This window comes from Ricinus communis, chromosome 2, assembly GCF_019578655.1.
Source record: "Ricinus communis isolate WT05 ecotype wild-type chromosome 2, ASM1957865v1, whole genome shotgun sequence".
NCBI classification, from domain to species: Eukaryota; Viridiplantae; Streptophyta; class Magnoliopsida; order Malpighiales; family Euphorbiaceae; genus Ricinus; species Ricinus communis.
Window position 1 is genome coordinate 6,219,128 of NC_063257.1, and position 15,888 is coordinate 6,235,015.

Below are 15,888 nucleotides of genomic sequence, written 5' to 3' on the forward strand. Positions count from 1 at the left end.
CAATTTTATTTTCTATACCTTTTTATTTATAGGAAAAAATAAAAATATTTGAGCTCTATAATATGAGTAATAATTCACCTCTCCTAATCAACGTATTACTTATTTATTTATCAAAATTAAGTTTTGAATGATAAAACAGAAAACAAACTCATCTAATCATTAAAATTAATTTATATATTTTTAAATTTTAACAAATAAATAAATAAATATTCAGTTACTAATTATGATTTATAAATATATTTTCTTTTTAACATAATGTCTACACGAGTATACGAAAAAATCATATATGTATGTATTATTTGTGAGGATTGGTAATAATACTTCTAAGCATAGAAGTTTTGAAAACAACAATTTCTTCTAACAACCCTCTATTCCATAATTGAATTATTCAAAAGAGAAAAAAAAAAATAAAAAAAGAAAGGGAAATTCATGAAGAACTTAATTTCTTGATTTCTCAAAGTGTGTTCAACAACAACCCTTCAAGAAGGTTGAGAGACGAAAGACAAACCAACCCATGAAAACACCCTCTCCGTCTCTCTGTGGCTGTGTCCCATGGAAATTTTAATAATCTTAATTTTACCAAACTAAAGCAGCCCTTCAAAAGTGTCCAATAAGACCACCTAACTCCATCGCCATCGCCTCCTTTTGTGGAGTTTGACTCGACTTAAACACGTGCTTTCCCCGAGCTAACTTAACTAAACACACCAGCAAAATCTTCAAATGCTAAAATAAAATTAGAAAAATTATGAGAACTGTCCGGTGCATAAAGAATATACTGGTGCTCCAGTCTTAGTCTCCACCGCCTCACTCGGACTTAAGAGCAGATCAATGGCGTAGACTGTTCTTGAGTTGCAGGGTTTGTCTCCAGTTTTTGCAATATTTTATTTTTCTAATATTTAGAGTTAATTTAATTAATTTATAATATTAGTAATAATTTGCTTAAATTATGGAATGAGATTTTAGCAGGATTCAAAAGACCAGTGAGCTCTATAACTAGAATTAGGATAAACTTATTTCAACTTCTCAAGTTATATTAGTTTAGAAAAGTTAAATTATGGAACATTCTGAAAAGTCAAAACAACTACGTCGGCCTTATTTGACCTTTGGAATGGGTGGCTTCGTCCCTCGTTGGTACAAAAGAAAATAAAGCTAGAGACTCGGCCTCAAACTTGTTGGATTCTCAATCGCTGAAAAGAAGCCCAAGTTTGGGGAAGTTGTAGGCTTAGATCCATTCCCCTCTATTGAAAGCCTACAAAGTTGATTGTTGGTTGATAAAATGAGACTACGCTTGAAGGCCCTATTTTGGGTCCATTTTGGCTGATAAAATGAGAATGTTAAGCCGAAAGTACATTTGAAAGTTCATCTATACGTTCAACAGATCAGGATTAATGTGGGATCTCCCCATAAAAAGCCCCCATCTCCAATTTAATTTTCTCCATTCAACAAATTAATGAGGACATACTAAATCTCGCCGTCCATCTATTCTAAACCGTATCACCAGCGAGTGACGGACTTTATAGCTCTCAATAACCCCAAATAATTAAAGTAGCCTTAAGAATATCCCATCATAACAATGCCAATGTGTAAGACAATTAAAAACCCAAATACATCGTTACAATAGGAAATTACAATATATACTGTTTTTTTTTTTTAAAAAAAATTATTTATATTGTAATTTTATTTTATTTTTTATTTTTTATTTTTATTTTTTTACTTTATTTGAATTTTTTATTTCACTTATACAGTATTTTGCTTGTAATATTAAATATCTTTTGGCATTCTCGTAATCATTTCTTTTTCTTCTTCTTTTTCTTTATTATTATGGTTGTAATAATACCAAAAGGAAATATTAAAAGCTCTTTTTCTTCATCATTATCGGGTATATTGCACGAAGCTTCAACGAGTATCAAAAATTAAAAGAATATTTAAATCAATATTAAGAAGAAAGATAATTTAACAACTCCTATATAATTGTAAAGCAAGAAGCATTGATGATGGAGAGGCATGGGTATTTAGTTGGCAAAGACTCTTATAATTTTTATGAGTTGCATCTTTTTTGACATAAGTTCTTGTTATCTAATTTAATTTGATTCGAAGAAACAATTAAGAATTAGTTTGGTCTTAAAATTATTTGAGCTTGATTTATTTGAATGATTTTACTAATATTTGATTCAAATTTTATAGTATGATATTGTTGAATAAAATAAGAATACAAATATTGAGAAACTGAATAATTTTTTAGAACCATAAAATAGTTTGTTATTAACTTTCTCTTATTTTTTTACATAAACATACACAAATTTTGAGTTTAATTTTTTTAAAGTTTTTAATTTTTGATATGTTATTTGTGCACATCAAAAAATATTTATTTCTTTTTCTTTTTTTCTCTTTTTTCTCGGCCACTATAAGTGTTGAATTAGCTTAAAAATGTATTTTACTCCACATGTTACCTATGTATAGACAAACAATGAAATGACAACTTGAGTTAGTTAATAAATTGAAATAAATAGGATTATAGTTTGTACTTATAATGTTTGATAATATACTTATTTTAAAAAATTAGTAAAACTTTTTGAATAGCTGTGAAGCTTACAAGTGCATAGATATCAAAGATACAAATTGAAACTAAACACCAATTTCGAATATTAATTATATATTGTATGTATACCAAATATATATGAAACATATACTAAAATCTGTAAAATATATATCATTACTATAACTTTTCCTTGTGTTTTTCTAAAGATATAAACATAGTAAGTATATTATATATAAGGAACATATATTAAAATAAATTGAATGTATTTCCATATTTTGAATAAATATTATATCTTTGCTACTATTAAAAAAAAAATATTTGAAATTTTGATTAAAAATTACTTAGCATACACCTAATATATAGTTAACATACACATTTTATACCCAACATATAATAAAATAAGTGTAATGTACAATATTTTTTAAGAGTGTACAGTATTTTTTTATAAAAATTTAATTTATATAAATTAATATAGTTACAAATACTAAATATATATTTAATGAATATCATATTTTGTTGAGCATATACCATTTGTTGCTATTTTTGTATTTTTTAAAGATATAAGTATTTAAAATATTCTATAAATATATGCAATAGATACTAAAATAAATATAATGCATACCAATTTTTAGAGTTTACCTTTTTAGTTTTCTATATTTAAAATAAATAAATAAATAATTAAATAAATAAATATAAATATTTCAAATATCAAATGTATTTCATATTTTGTCGAATGGATCTCATTTGCTTCTATCTTTTTTATTATATTATATTATAGGTATATACATAATATTTAATAATTTTATAGAAATATAGAATAATAAAATAACTATTATAATACTATTTTCTTAATTTCTAATAATCACAAGAGTTATTATATAAATTTTGACTAAATCAATCAATTAAAAATGATATTATTATTATTGAGAAAAATAATTTCTAAAATTAAAAAATTCAAATTAAAAAATAAGATCTTGGTTAATGTATCCAACATATATTTAATATATATTTTTTACTGTACATTTATAAAAAAATTCTATTTATAATAATTTTTAAATTATTTTTAAATAAATGTGGTTATATAAAATAAGTTATATTATTAAAAAATAAATTTAAATACTAGTTATATATATATTCGGCTCTCCAATATTTTGATATGCAATCAAATTAATATTATTTAATAGATACTAGAATTAATATTATTGAATAGATACTAGATATATGACAGACTATATTAATATACACCAAAAATTAAATATCACAAAAATTATAAAAATATATATCAAATTACTAATAACATATACTATTTTGTAAAAAAAAAATTACTATATATCACGGTATTATTGAAATAATTTTTTAATTTATAGTATTTTTGGAAAAAAATAATTGTAACAGTAAAAATGATATTTTTAATCTTCTTTTTGAATATTTCTGAAAGAATCCCTAATTAGAAACCCGGAAAAGAAATCCCAAAGAGAACTAATAGTCATTCCAATACAAAGCCTGATTGTAATCGAGTGATTTCATGATTGCGAGCAAACTTAGAATGAAAGAAAAGCAAGCTAAAATCATAGGCTAAATGCTTGGCCTGTATTTGTATTTGATGAGATTCAAATGCAGTTCTTGAAATCATAGTCATTCACAGAGAATTATGCACCTAAAGCTTTAAATCATTCACTCCGCAGAAAGATTTGCAGTAAGGAATAAGAGGGAAGCTTCAATGGTGTGCTAATCACCAACATCAGATACAGCATAAACACATTCAAGCAGAATGTCACTACATATATATTATAATTCAAACAAGAGTTTCATTGACAAGACAAATTAATTGGTCTCTAAACATTGAAAGAACATATGAATCCATATAATTATATATAGATAGATAATAGATAACAGAATATGCCAAGCAAAGATTGATCAACTAGACTCATTAGAGGAACTCCCAAAAAAATGAATCTAATCTTCATACTCCTGGTATTGCCTGAGAAGCTCAAAGCAACCAGACATGGCGTCCTCCTTCATGAAACCAATAGAATTGGCATAACGTTTGTTTGATACAATGCCATTGTTATTGGTAAGGATAACACGGGCACGATCACGTCCTGATGATGGCTTCATGCAGTCATGCTGGGGGCTGCTAACTAGCATAGCATCACAGAGCTGATCCTGATGATCCTCATCAACATGGATCCTGTATGTTCCGGTTGAGTCTGTGGTTCCTTCCTTGCTGTATACAAGTTCCATTGTCTTCCTGTCCTTGCATTCAACTCTAACCTTGGCACCTAAATAAAGGAGAAAAATAATATATAAGGCGATCAAAGAACAATCACTGTACAAACTTTATGCTTCTTAGAAATGTGTAGTTAAGCATTCACTAGTGATTCAATTTTCGAGTGAAAGAAATGATTGCTCTTCAATTGTGTTAAACTTAGGCCATTGTTTATGAAACAGAATAACTGAAAGCTTGTAAAGAATTAGTGGCACTTATTATGGTGACACAAACTCTACACAGGCGCACTCTTACAGTCCTATTTAATTTTGATAGATCTGTCGATGAAAATAATAAAACCATAAAAAAGAGACAATTATAACACTATAAGAGAAAATGGCCAAGAAATGACCTTCACCCACATGAAATAGCTCTAAAACTTTATGTAAACCTTTAAAGATTTGATCTTTAGCACCCAAAAAAAAAAGTCACTAAATAAGGTAATATTCAATTTCTTCAAAAGGGTGAGTGTGTACTCTACCAGATCTAAAGAAAAACCAGTAAAACGCTTGGCCACTCACGTTAAAGAACCCACATTTTTGTTAAATAACTTACAAATTTAAGTATAAAGATCAAAACTTTACAACAGATCTAGCAATCTGCAAACAAAAAAAAAAAAACAAAAGAACTGCTGAAATGGGTAAATACCAGCGACGTAAGTGGTTTTGGAGGTCTCAAAACCAGCACGGCAAGTGTCACAGTAAACGCGACCTTCAACTTCGAATGGGTTTCTGGCAGGACGAGCAGCGGCCACAAGGGCAGGCAGCACGCAGAGAGCAAGTAGCAAAATTGCTCTAGCCATTTGGGTTCTTTTCTGCTTTTCTTTGGAATGGGCAATTAGAGAGCCTTGAGAGAGAGATAAATAACGAAGCGATTGAGTTTGAACTCAAGCAAAGGGAAATGGAAATAATGACAAGTGATGATGATAAGAAGGAGAAAGAAAGTAAAAAAAAGAAGAGCAAAGTCACAGGGAAAAGTAATCGACACAAGAAGAAAAAAGAAAAAAAAAGAATTATTAGCGGTGATAGCGCGTGGAGAGATGTTCTAGTACATACAAAGTGGGGGGTTTTAGGAGTGTTTTAGTTATTTTGAGGTTTAATTTAGGTTGTGAATGGGTTACGTCGATGAGTTGGTGGGTTTTGATTGGAGAAGAGAAGGGGTGAGCTGGTGGTAAGGAGTGTAGAGGATAGAACACGGACAGTGAAGTGATGGGACGCAGCTGGAGATGTCGGTGCCCACATGGGGTTTGGGGATGGACTGATTAATTAGATTGCGTTAGAGGAAGTGAAGGGTGGAGCAGCCTGTATTTTACAGTTTTGTACATGCTGGCATCACATGATCATCATATCATTTATCATGTAATATGAGTCGTTGTGACCCAAAAAGTCAAATATTTTTTTGGGTGCCAGTCCATACGTAGAGTCACAAAATCTTGCCAAAATTGGCGTTGTGATGAGTTGGGCTATGCCTGAAATTTGACGTTTGGATGAACTTGTTTTTTAAAAATTAGGCTTTCTTCATGATTGGATTGGGTTTAGCTCTTTATGATAAGGGATTTAAGAATCAATTGGACCAAAATCTAATAGTTTTAAGGCTTAGAAACATCTCTCGATGGGCCTATTCTTTCTTTTTTTTTTTAACCAATGTCCTTCATATAAGAATATTTTAGTAACTTTTACAAGGTGGTGTCTGAGATAACCCTTTTTTTAAATTAAAAAAAAAAAAAAATTAACAAATTGATTTCATTATTCACAAGCCAAACTAGCTAACAGTTCAAACCGAAGATTAAGTAATTAAGACAGTAAAAGACTTTGAGGGTAAACTACAATCCTAAATAAAGCAGAAGAGATCATTAAGATTATTCACATCCTATCTAAATAGAGATTACCAATCCAAATTCAATTTCTCTCTTTTTTAAATTTTACCCAATTACAGGGAATTGGTAGTATTTTCAAATCTTTTATATATATTATTCAATTCGTTGCAAATTTGGCAGTTTAGTTAACGAGGAGGATGATTATTTAATATTTGAATTTTGATATATGTTTGACATTTTTCTGTAAAAAAATTAAAATATTATTAAATAAAACTCTAGAATGTAATAACGGATTATGCAAGGAGTAATAAAACAAATTCATATAGAAAGTTGAAAAATGAGTTAACTATAAAATAATGTTCGGTGTACTGTCGGCGTCAAGAAATCTACTGTCCTAATTCACCTTTATAAGGCCTCCCGTTTCAATATCAATACCAGAAGAAATTGGAAAATGAGTTCATTTCAATTCAAACTTTGATCTCAGATTCAACAGTCAACTGTATATGATTGGTTATTTTCACGAAAAGCAAACACATTTAAGGCAAAATGAATGATTCAAAAGTCAAATTAGCTGCGCAACTTGGAAACTCTAGTACTTGCTGTATAATATAGAAGATCATGGCTTCAAAATTCTATTAAATTGGCACATTTTTGCTTTAAGAATTTGTTAGCTTCTAGAAAGAATATGGAAAAACAGAATGCTCTGATTGATGAGTTAGTGCGTCACTTAAGTCGCATTGGAACCCTATTTATCCGAGAGGATAATCTCTACTCCACTCTTTAAGTAAGCAGCAAGTGGAGTTTCCAATACCATTATTTTTCTTCCTTTTTTTCTTTTTTCGCCTTCTTTTTTGTCATAAGCTTTTTTTTTTTTTTTCTTTTCATTTTATGAGTTACAAAAACTGTCAATAGAAAAGGCCATTGGCCAACCTAAGAAATCACATTTAATTATTTCATTAAATTAAAGCTGTAATTGACTACTTTATAGTCGGTATTAGCCCACATGCAATTGTAGAATAATCAACATAATTGATTAGAAAAGGAAAAAGAAAATCAAACGAACTGCATTAATAAACTTAATTTAATGAATGGAAGCTGCAGCTTCGACTTTTCTTTTAATCGAAGTTCAATACCAGAGTCCACAAACAAACTTTCAACTATATTGATTGGTCAAAATATGTAGATCGTATATATATATATATATATATATATATATAAGTTTAAGTAATAATTTTTTAAAAATTTAATATATGTCATATATCATCGGGTGTACACGGCATAAGAATTTCTCCATATATGCATGCAGATCCGATATCAAAGTTAGAAACCAAAAAAAAAAAAAAAGAAAATAATGATCAAAATGGCGAACTGCTCAATAAAACATCTGTTAACCATAAGTTTCTTGGTTTCATTTGTATGTCTTTCACATGGTAGAGTAAATCCTAGCTTTAAAATCAAAGCAGTTAATCTAGGAGGCTGGCTTGTCACAGAAGGATGGATTAAACCTTCTCTTTTTGATGGCATCCCCAACAGTGATTTCTTGGTTTGTATTATATGCATCTTCAATTCATTTTTCATTCTTGTTTTCTAACATATGTGCTGAACAAAATGTTGCTTCTTGTTGTTTTTCTTTTCTCCTCCTAGGATGGCACTGGACTTCAATTTAAATCAGTTGCAGTTAAAAAGTATCTTTGTGCTGAGTTAGGTGGAGGGAATATCATTGTTGCTAATCGGACATCTGCCTCAGGCTGGGAAACATTTAAAGTAAGTAATTCTTTTAACCATGTTCAGTTTTCCGTTTATTTTACTTCTTTTTAATGTCAGTATATGTACTAATCCTGGTAACATGTTAATGGGTTTTTATCATTGAAGTTGTGGAGGATTGATGATTCCCATTTCAACTTCAGGGTCTTCAACAAACAATTCATTGGATTGGGAAGCAAAGGCAATGGGACTAATGTAGTAGCTGTTTCTAACACAACAGGCGAATCTGAAACATTTGAGATTGTCAGAAATTCTAATGATTCTAGCCGTGTTCGAATCAAATCCTCCAACGGGTTCTTCTTGCAGGTGGCTTTCTTTTCTCCTTTCTGTTGATGCCATAGAAAATGAATATTCAGAACTTGAACCTTTCAGTTGATAGAAGGTCGTGATATCAATATTAATGCAGGTGAGAACAGAAGAGTTGGTGACAGCAGATTATGCAGGTGATACTAAATGGGGAGACAATGATCCATCAGTGTTCCTGACGACCATTTCAGGAAGAATGCGTGGAGAGTTTCAAGTCACTAATGGTTATGGTCCGGAATCAGCCCCAAGAGCTATGAAGGTACGAGAATACTGATAATATTTATCGACTTTTAAACTGATTAACGAAATTGCAAAGTCCGTTTTCAGGAACATTGGAGCACATTCATTGTGGAAGATGACTTCAAATTCATAAGTCAAAATGGACTTAATGCTGTGAGAATACCAGTTGGTTGGTGGATAGCAAGCGATCCAAATCCTCCAAAGCCTTATGTAGGCGGCTCTTTGCAAGCTTTAGACAATGCATTCTCATGGGCAGAGTAAGCAAAATTCTCGCTCAGCAGTTTTACTCTCCAGAATTTATATGACTAACAATTAATCTTTGCAGGAAATATGGGTTGAAGGTTGTAATTGACTTGCATGCAGCTCCTGACTCTCAGAATGGCTGGGAACACAGCTCTTCTAGAGATGGTTCTCAAGAATGGGGCCTTACTGATGCAAATATACAACAAACAGTTGATATTATAGACTTTTTGACAGCCAGGTATACAACGCAAATTTTATAAAAGGGCGTCAGGATTATTCAATTCCGAATTCCTGCATCGTAAGGCAGACACTTGATTAATTGAAAATGATTTAATAGGTATGCAAAGAGCTCAAGCCTGTATGCGGTAGAGCTCATAAATGAGCCTCTTTCGCCAGGTGCAAGTCTAGAACGTGTGACCAAGTATTATCAGGCAGGATACAATGCAGTCAGGAAGCACTCATCAACGGCTTATGTAGTGATGTCAAATAGACTAGGATCTGATGAAGCAAGAGAGCTATTTCCTCTTGCTAGTGGCTTAAGTGGAACAGTTATCGATGTCCATTATTACAATCTCTTCTCTAGCATATTTGACGACATGACTGTCCAACAGAACATTGATTTCGTCAACACTAATCGGTCTGCTCAGTTGAACTTTGTCACCACATCAAATGGCCCTCTCACTTTCGTTGGTAGGTGCTCACTCACTACCAAAGAGTGGTTTCTAGCACTATATTGTTAATTATGAATTAATGAATATTGGGAATTTGGGGTATGCATTCTTGATTTGCAGGAGAATGGGTGGCAGAGTGGCAAGTTTCAGGGGCAACAAAAGAAGATTACCAAAGATTTGCTAAAGCCCAATTAGAAGTATATGGACGTGCAACTTTTGGGTGGGCTTATTGGACTCTTAAGAATGTAAACAACCATTGGAGCCTGGAATGGATGATCAAGAATGGTTACATCAAGCTGTAGATGAGATAACTTGAGGTTTAAGGTAATCCTTTCTACCACACCCAATACCAATGCCTATACGTCGAGCGATTCCCCCCTTGCTTGCAAGGTGCTCAATAAATGAATAAACTGGTTCTTAAAAAGCAAAAGGTTTCTATAATAAGACCACAGAGTTGTGTATGTTCGACCCTGGTGCTGGGTGCTGGTGCTCATATAATAACTGGCTTTAGTACCCTCACTTCTTATTGGTTGAATCGTTAAAAGTCCTTGTTCGATTGGTCTACCTAAATAATGATTAAGATGAGATTACGTTTTGAATTTATTCAGAGTTTAGATCTTAAAGCAACTTTAGATATGAATTACTAAGATTGAAAACTTATGAAAAAATGTAAAAATGATGTGATTTTTTATGTGCAACTGACCTTTTTTCTTAACAAATGAGATACAAGAAAGAGACCTAAGTGGATTCCACGGAAGAAGGAAGTGAAAGTGTAGCCTTTTTGCCAGCATCATTTGTTTCTGTCATGGACCATGCATCTTTAGTGGCTAACATTAATCATTACAGTACAAATTTAAAAATAATAAAAAAGATATTTCCGATCCCAACACAGTTTTGTTCTTGTTCTATACATGTTTATTAAACCCTTTTTTTTTTCTTCTTTAAATTATTTTTTCTTTTTGCATTACATCTTACATCAGGAACTTCCTTTCTTTTTATATCCAGGAATACAGATATTTAATTACTAAAACTACATTATACAAAGAGGGAAGGAATTTTATTAGAATTATCATTTGCCTATTTTGGTGGGTGCCCTACTGGTATCATATTCAAGGAGATATTTTTGCTGGGTGGGTGTCATCCTTTTACTAGTCATTTTAATGGAAGCAACCCAACGAACATCTATACAATTAACCACTTGTGGAAACACTTGATTGCTAAGCAATGACTTTGCTTAAGAATTTAGTGACAGATCATTAATTAATTAATTAAGAGAACAACTGCTGCTAGATTTTTTTAATCACTTCTTTTAAATTAAATTATTTTAAGCGATTGGAATTCAGATGATGAAATAGGCTAATAACAAATGGAAGGAGTTTTAAGAATTTTTGGTCCAGCAAGCATATATATCTCCAGTAATTTCAGGAAATGAGCTATTCTGAAGAGTGAGTTTCAAGGTTTTGGAATTGTTTGCTCAATGAAAAGGGACCCAGTTGATGAGTAGGCCTAATTTCAAAGTAATTGCTGTGCCCCAGTAATCATTATCAATTGATGTCCTACTCATTTTTAACATCAAACAAACTAACAGCAGCGTTATAGAATCAGAAAATAGACAATATGAAAAGTGGCCCTATTTCTGAGAGCAATCTTTTTCTATTTATCATATTATTTGTTTTTTTATAATTGGGTCAAAACTTTTTCTCATTATTTTTAATTCCTTTCTTTCAGAAATTTCCTTAACTATTTTCAAAGTAACAAAACATGAGTAAATAATTAGTAAGTCGTATTAATTAGCTATATCTCTTCACTAATTTGCCTTAAAGTAAACTATTAAAACCTTCCTTCAAATTCCAAAGCTATTAGTTTTTCAGAGCAATTTTAATTAGTCTTATCCCAACTCACTTTACCGATACATGTATGTTTTGTTGAATAAATAGTTCCAACATAGCCATATTAATTTATTTGTATTAAAATTCTTAAAACAGATGAAATATTATAGGACTAGTAGTCCAAAAAATGTAAATTCATGCAGCTTTTTGGTATTTTACTGATCCTTTTTAATTTTAATAGAATTAGCTAAATTACAAAATTATTAGTAATTTTAATCAAAATTAGATGACATAACATATAGAATAACATAGCATAAATAAGCCACGTCACGCTAAATTTATTTAATTTTGATTAAAAATAGAAATTGGCAAAAATAACAAATGACTATGAAATCAAAAATATAATTAATTATTTTTTTCTTTAATGATTCTTTGATATATAGTCAAATATAGAAAAGATAAAAATGTTATTTTCTTCTCTCCCCAGCCCACTTCCTCTTCTCCCATTCTATTACCGTGAATAATGTTAATTATTACTAAATTTCGGATTAAACAATGAGATTAATACGTCTTAATTAAAGGCCCTAACACCTTTTTGGCACAATGCAAATGAAGTCAACTTTGGGCTATTCTCCTAACATGGAGCCATACGTTTGGGCACATTTTGATGTCATGTAGCCACTCATTTGAAAGACCTTGACGATTGAACCCTAATACACAAAATTTCTTTTTATAATTAATAGTTCAAAAACTACAAATAATAAAGAAGAAAGAAAGAAAAGCACACTGTAACATGCACTTGTGTGATTTTCAAAATCTTTTAGTGCTGAGCTGCCCAATCAAATCCCATAAGTGACTTGTTTAGCAGCTATCTCTTATCTGTTTGGTCTAATTTGGGATAAAATAAGTACTTCACATGCTCCCCACATTTCTTCACAATAATTAAAAATAAATAAATAAATCATTTTCATTAACTCTGCACCTCCTAGATTATTGCTACTAAGTTTAATTAAATCAATAATTTATTTATTTTATTTTACGTCATCTTCCATTTCCATTCCTTTTCTTTCTTTGGTCATCATTGATAGAAAGTTGATGAACTTCTTTGCAGTTCTTGATTTTAAGCATATCTTCACGGCAGTTCCTGAATTTCGATTTATATCTCAAAGGGTTATTAGTTTCAATGACATTAAATTCTTTTTCACCTAATTCAAAAGAAGGATTAAATGCAGCACTATAATCTAATATTAATTTATTATTTTCGTGAGTTTTAGATATTTTTAGCGTCATGATAAAATGTAAAAAAAATTCTCCTGAAATTAAGTTTAAAAAATAAAATAGTGTTGCTAAAAGGTGAAATATAAGAGTTTTTTTTGTGATGTCAACTAAAATTTTAAGACTTCAATGAAAAATAGGCCTAAAGTTAGGGAGTAAAAGTGAAATTTACCTTGGAAAGTGAGTATACTTTATCTTTCTTTCCTTTTTTTTTTTTTTTTTTTCTATAAGCACTAAATTCAGGATGTCATAATCTGTGAGTTATATATAAGTACAGTCCTTTTTCTATGTAATTTTTTAATATAAAAGTGAGAAATTCTTATAAATAAATAAGCCAAATTTTCAAATATTTTCACTTTTTTTGATAAATAGGACGAACTTAATTGAATTGGATCAAAAACTGAAAATACCTGCAAGAAATTACATTAAAAAAACTATAAAAGATATTCAAATGGCAATATAATTTATCTATTAATTATATTCAAATAACTATTTCTAGTCACTTCAGAATTGATCTAAATCTATAAATAAAATTTAATTTGTCGCCTTTTATCAATGGGCTCTATACTCTATATATCCTCGTCTCATTTTTCTTTTTAATTCAATTAATTCAAATTTCTAACAATTTTTAGATGAAAAGAAAATGCAGCAAAAACCTCAATTGGCGCAGTGGAGGAATTAGGGGTAGAAAATAAAACCTATAAAGTCAGGATAATTGAGATTGGGGTCCAATCAAAAGAAAATCTCAAAATCAAACAATGAGGAATCTGGTATATAAATATACTTCAAATGTTCTTTAATTTTGATTCCAATCTTCAATTAACATATAGGCGGTGATATATATGCTACATTTTGAAGCAAGATATCCTCCTTTCCACTGCAAAAGTTATATGCTACAGCAATATGTTCATATTTAATTTGTTACTCAATTTTTATTTTATTATTTATAGCATATTCTCCATCTTAGAAAAGAACCGAACACTTTCAAAAATCGTAACTTGAGAGATTTCATATCTTTTTTTTTTTCCTTATAATAGAGGGTTATAGGCAGATCTTCACCTTTCTACGTCACTGCCCATATTCTTGTGGCTATATTGTAGTTACTGTGCAAGAATATTGGATATGAATGCATCACTGCTTCAGTAACTTTTTCTGATAGAGTGTGTGTCCATTCCATAAGGAGGGAGAGCAAGAATTCAAACTGTTTAGTCCCCTAAAAGAAATGGTTCCAATAGGAAAATTGCACAGCCTGAGAATCTTTCAGAACGAGGTATTCAATACAATCAGGGCCACTCTCAAACCAAGAATTTATACTTCTTGAGCTACTAAAATTATGTGCATCACTCTCTGGGGGACCTAAACTGTTGGTGGCATAACACAAGCAGTTGATTTGCTGGCCTGATATTTTGCATTTAAAAGTTTTCAGAACGACTGGTCAGTATTACTTGTTAATCAATCTTGATCGTGAGAGCACTCCATTGGTTTGAAACCTGGTAAATAGCAAAAGTTTGGCTTTTTCTATATGAGATTTTTTTTTTTTATAAAAAAAATACTGATTTATTAATATTTTGATATAAATTCTGATTAAGTTAGCATAACCATATATAATCACAAACAGACACTTAAGTATGTTTACTTTGAGACTGGTGCCTGTACTTTTTACCCCAAGAGAGAAAATTATGTGATAAAAACACTTGTTTTGCAAGGGAATAAGCAGGCATATGCATGTGCATGAGAATTATAATTATGTCATGTATTAGACATCAATTAGGCAGCAAGTGGGGCAGACCAGGGGCTCAGCCCCAGCCCCCTCAAAATAATAATAATAATTGATGCACTGAAAGCATGCTAGCTCTTGAAAATGACCATGTCATGGAAACATTCGGCCATTAGTTTTTAGTATCTATAGCTGGATATCAGGTTTTACACCTATAAGATTCCTCATTGCAGTGTGTTTAAAATAATTAAATTATTTATTCGAACGCACTCATGCTTCTCTTGATTATAATTAAGTAGATCATTCTATTCACAATTAAGCAATATAGCTCATGTGAGAGACTAAAGAAAATATTATGTGCCCAATTCAATAATTTCTTTCAATATCATTTTAATGGCAGTGAATAACTGATTTTTCACTAGTCCCCGATATTTCTTATTGGACTATCATATAACAATTTACATTTTTGGATGAAATATTTTTTTTTCTTTTGACAGATATCAAAAAGATATGAATTCAGTTCTCAAAATTATGTTTCGGATTGGTGCAGATTAGATTTGTTAAAGATGGGAAATGAATTTCTTTCTGGAGTTGGCATCAAATACTAGGGATGATTACTGCAATATTTTAACCAAAAAATATACATATATGGAAATCAAATAACTGATATATATATCTTGTAGGGGGATGATGATGATGAGAGACTTAGGACCACCTTAAATGAATCGATTAAGAAGTAAATCTGTACTGCATACACAGTGCCATTCAAACCCTAAATGATATGGTCAGCCATGAATCAATGACAGAGAAGATCTTGCGAAGAAACAAAGGAAGAGAGATACATAGGTGTACCCTAAACTAGGGGAGGTACAGAACCAACAATTCTATGCCAGTTTAGCACTCTCAGTTATATTGGTAATTCAGTATTCTCAAATTTATAGTGTTTTATTTTCTTTTTAAGTACATTTATTTACAGATCTTAGAGCACCGATCTGATACCAGTCTACTCTGCCTCTGCTGATTTTCAACCAGAAGCTGCCATTTCAGTTGATGTCTAGTCATACAGTTCTCATTCCACACCAGCGATCTTGATTTAAAAAATAAAAATTGTTAGATGAGCTCCCCTGAGATTTTGTCATTCTAATTAGTTATTAACAAGGAAAACTGATTGTGTTATAAAAGAAATTCCAAATAATGTTTCCAGTTTTCGATTATAATT

At 30.7% G+C, this 15,888-nt stretch overlaps 2 protein-coding genes across 7 annotated transcripts; one reads left to right on the forward strand and one right to left on the reverse strand.

The window, feature by feature from the left end:
• Positions 1–4,285: 4,285 nt before the first annotated feature.
• On the reverse strand, positions 4,286–5,771 carry LOC8263036 (pollen-specific protein C13). Its single transcript, XM_002513839.4, has 2 exons — positions 5,457–5,771; positions 4,286–4,821 (listed from the first exon to the last, which is right to left on the reverse strand). The coding sequence occupies exons 1-2, from the start codon at positions 5,608–5,610 to the stop codon at positions 4,496–4,498; spliced, it is 480 nt and encodes a 159-aa protein (XP_002513885.1). The 5' UTR covers positions 5,611–5,771; the 3' UTR covers positions 4,286–4,495.
• A 2,104-nt stretch (positions 5,772–7,875) lies between these two features.
• Positions 7,876–15,791, forward strand: LOC8263035 (probable glucan 1,3-beta-glucosidase A). 6 transcript variants are annotated; one of them, XR_007214691.1, is made up of 10 exons: positions 7,876–8,167; positions 8,269–8,388; positions 8,497–8,694; positions 8,795–8,953; positions 9,022–9,191; positions 9,260–9,415; positions 9,515–9,867; positions 9,969–10,172; positions 15,353–15,584; positions 15,702–15,791. XR_007214691.1 is itself a non-coding variant. In XM_048370663.1 (9 exons), exons 1-8 carry the CDS (start codon positions 7,976–7,978, stop codon positions 10,148–10,150), a joined length of 1,530 nt encoding a protein of 509 aa, XP_048226620.1. In that variant the 5' UTR covers positions 7,876–7,975; the 3' UTR covers positions 10,151–10,172; positions 15,353–15,656. The 6 variants fall into 6 exon arrangements, 2 of the variants coding, with proteins under 2 accessions (XP_048226620.1, XP_048226621.1); XR_007214690.1 differs by having other exon boundaries at positions 15,353–15,536; positions 15,646–15,791; XR_007214689.1 differs by lacking the exon at positions 15,702–15,791 and adding an exon at positions 14,133–14,445 and having other exon boundaries at positions 15,353–15,656.
• Positions 15,792–15,888: the final 97 nt, after the last annotated feature.

Coding starts and splice junctions, on each gene's coding strand:
- LOC8263035 (XM_048370663.1), top strand. CDS start 7,976: ATGATCAAAATGGCGAACTGCTCAATAAAACATCTGTTAACCATAAGT. Junction 8,168..8,268: donor TCCCCAACAGTGATTTCTTG/GTTTGTATTATA, acceptor TTCTCCTCCTAG/GATGGCACTGGACTTCAATT. Junction 8,389..8,496: donor CAGGCTGGGAAACATTTAAA/GTAAGTAATTCT, acceptor TTATCATTGAAG/TTGTGGAGGATTGATGATTC.
- LOC8263036 (XM_002513839.4), bottom strand. CDS start 5,610: ATGGCTAGAGCAATTTTGCTACTTGCTCTCTGCGTGCTGCCTGCCCTT. Junction 4,822..5,456: donor CAAAACCACTTACGTCGCTG/GTATTTACCCAT, acceptor TCCTTTATTTAG/GTGCCAAGGTTAGAGTTGAA.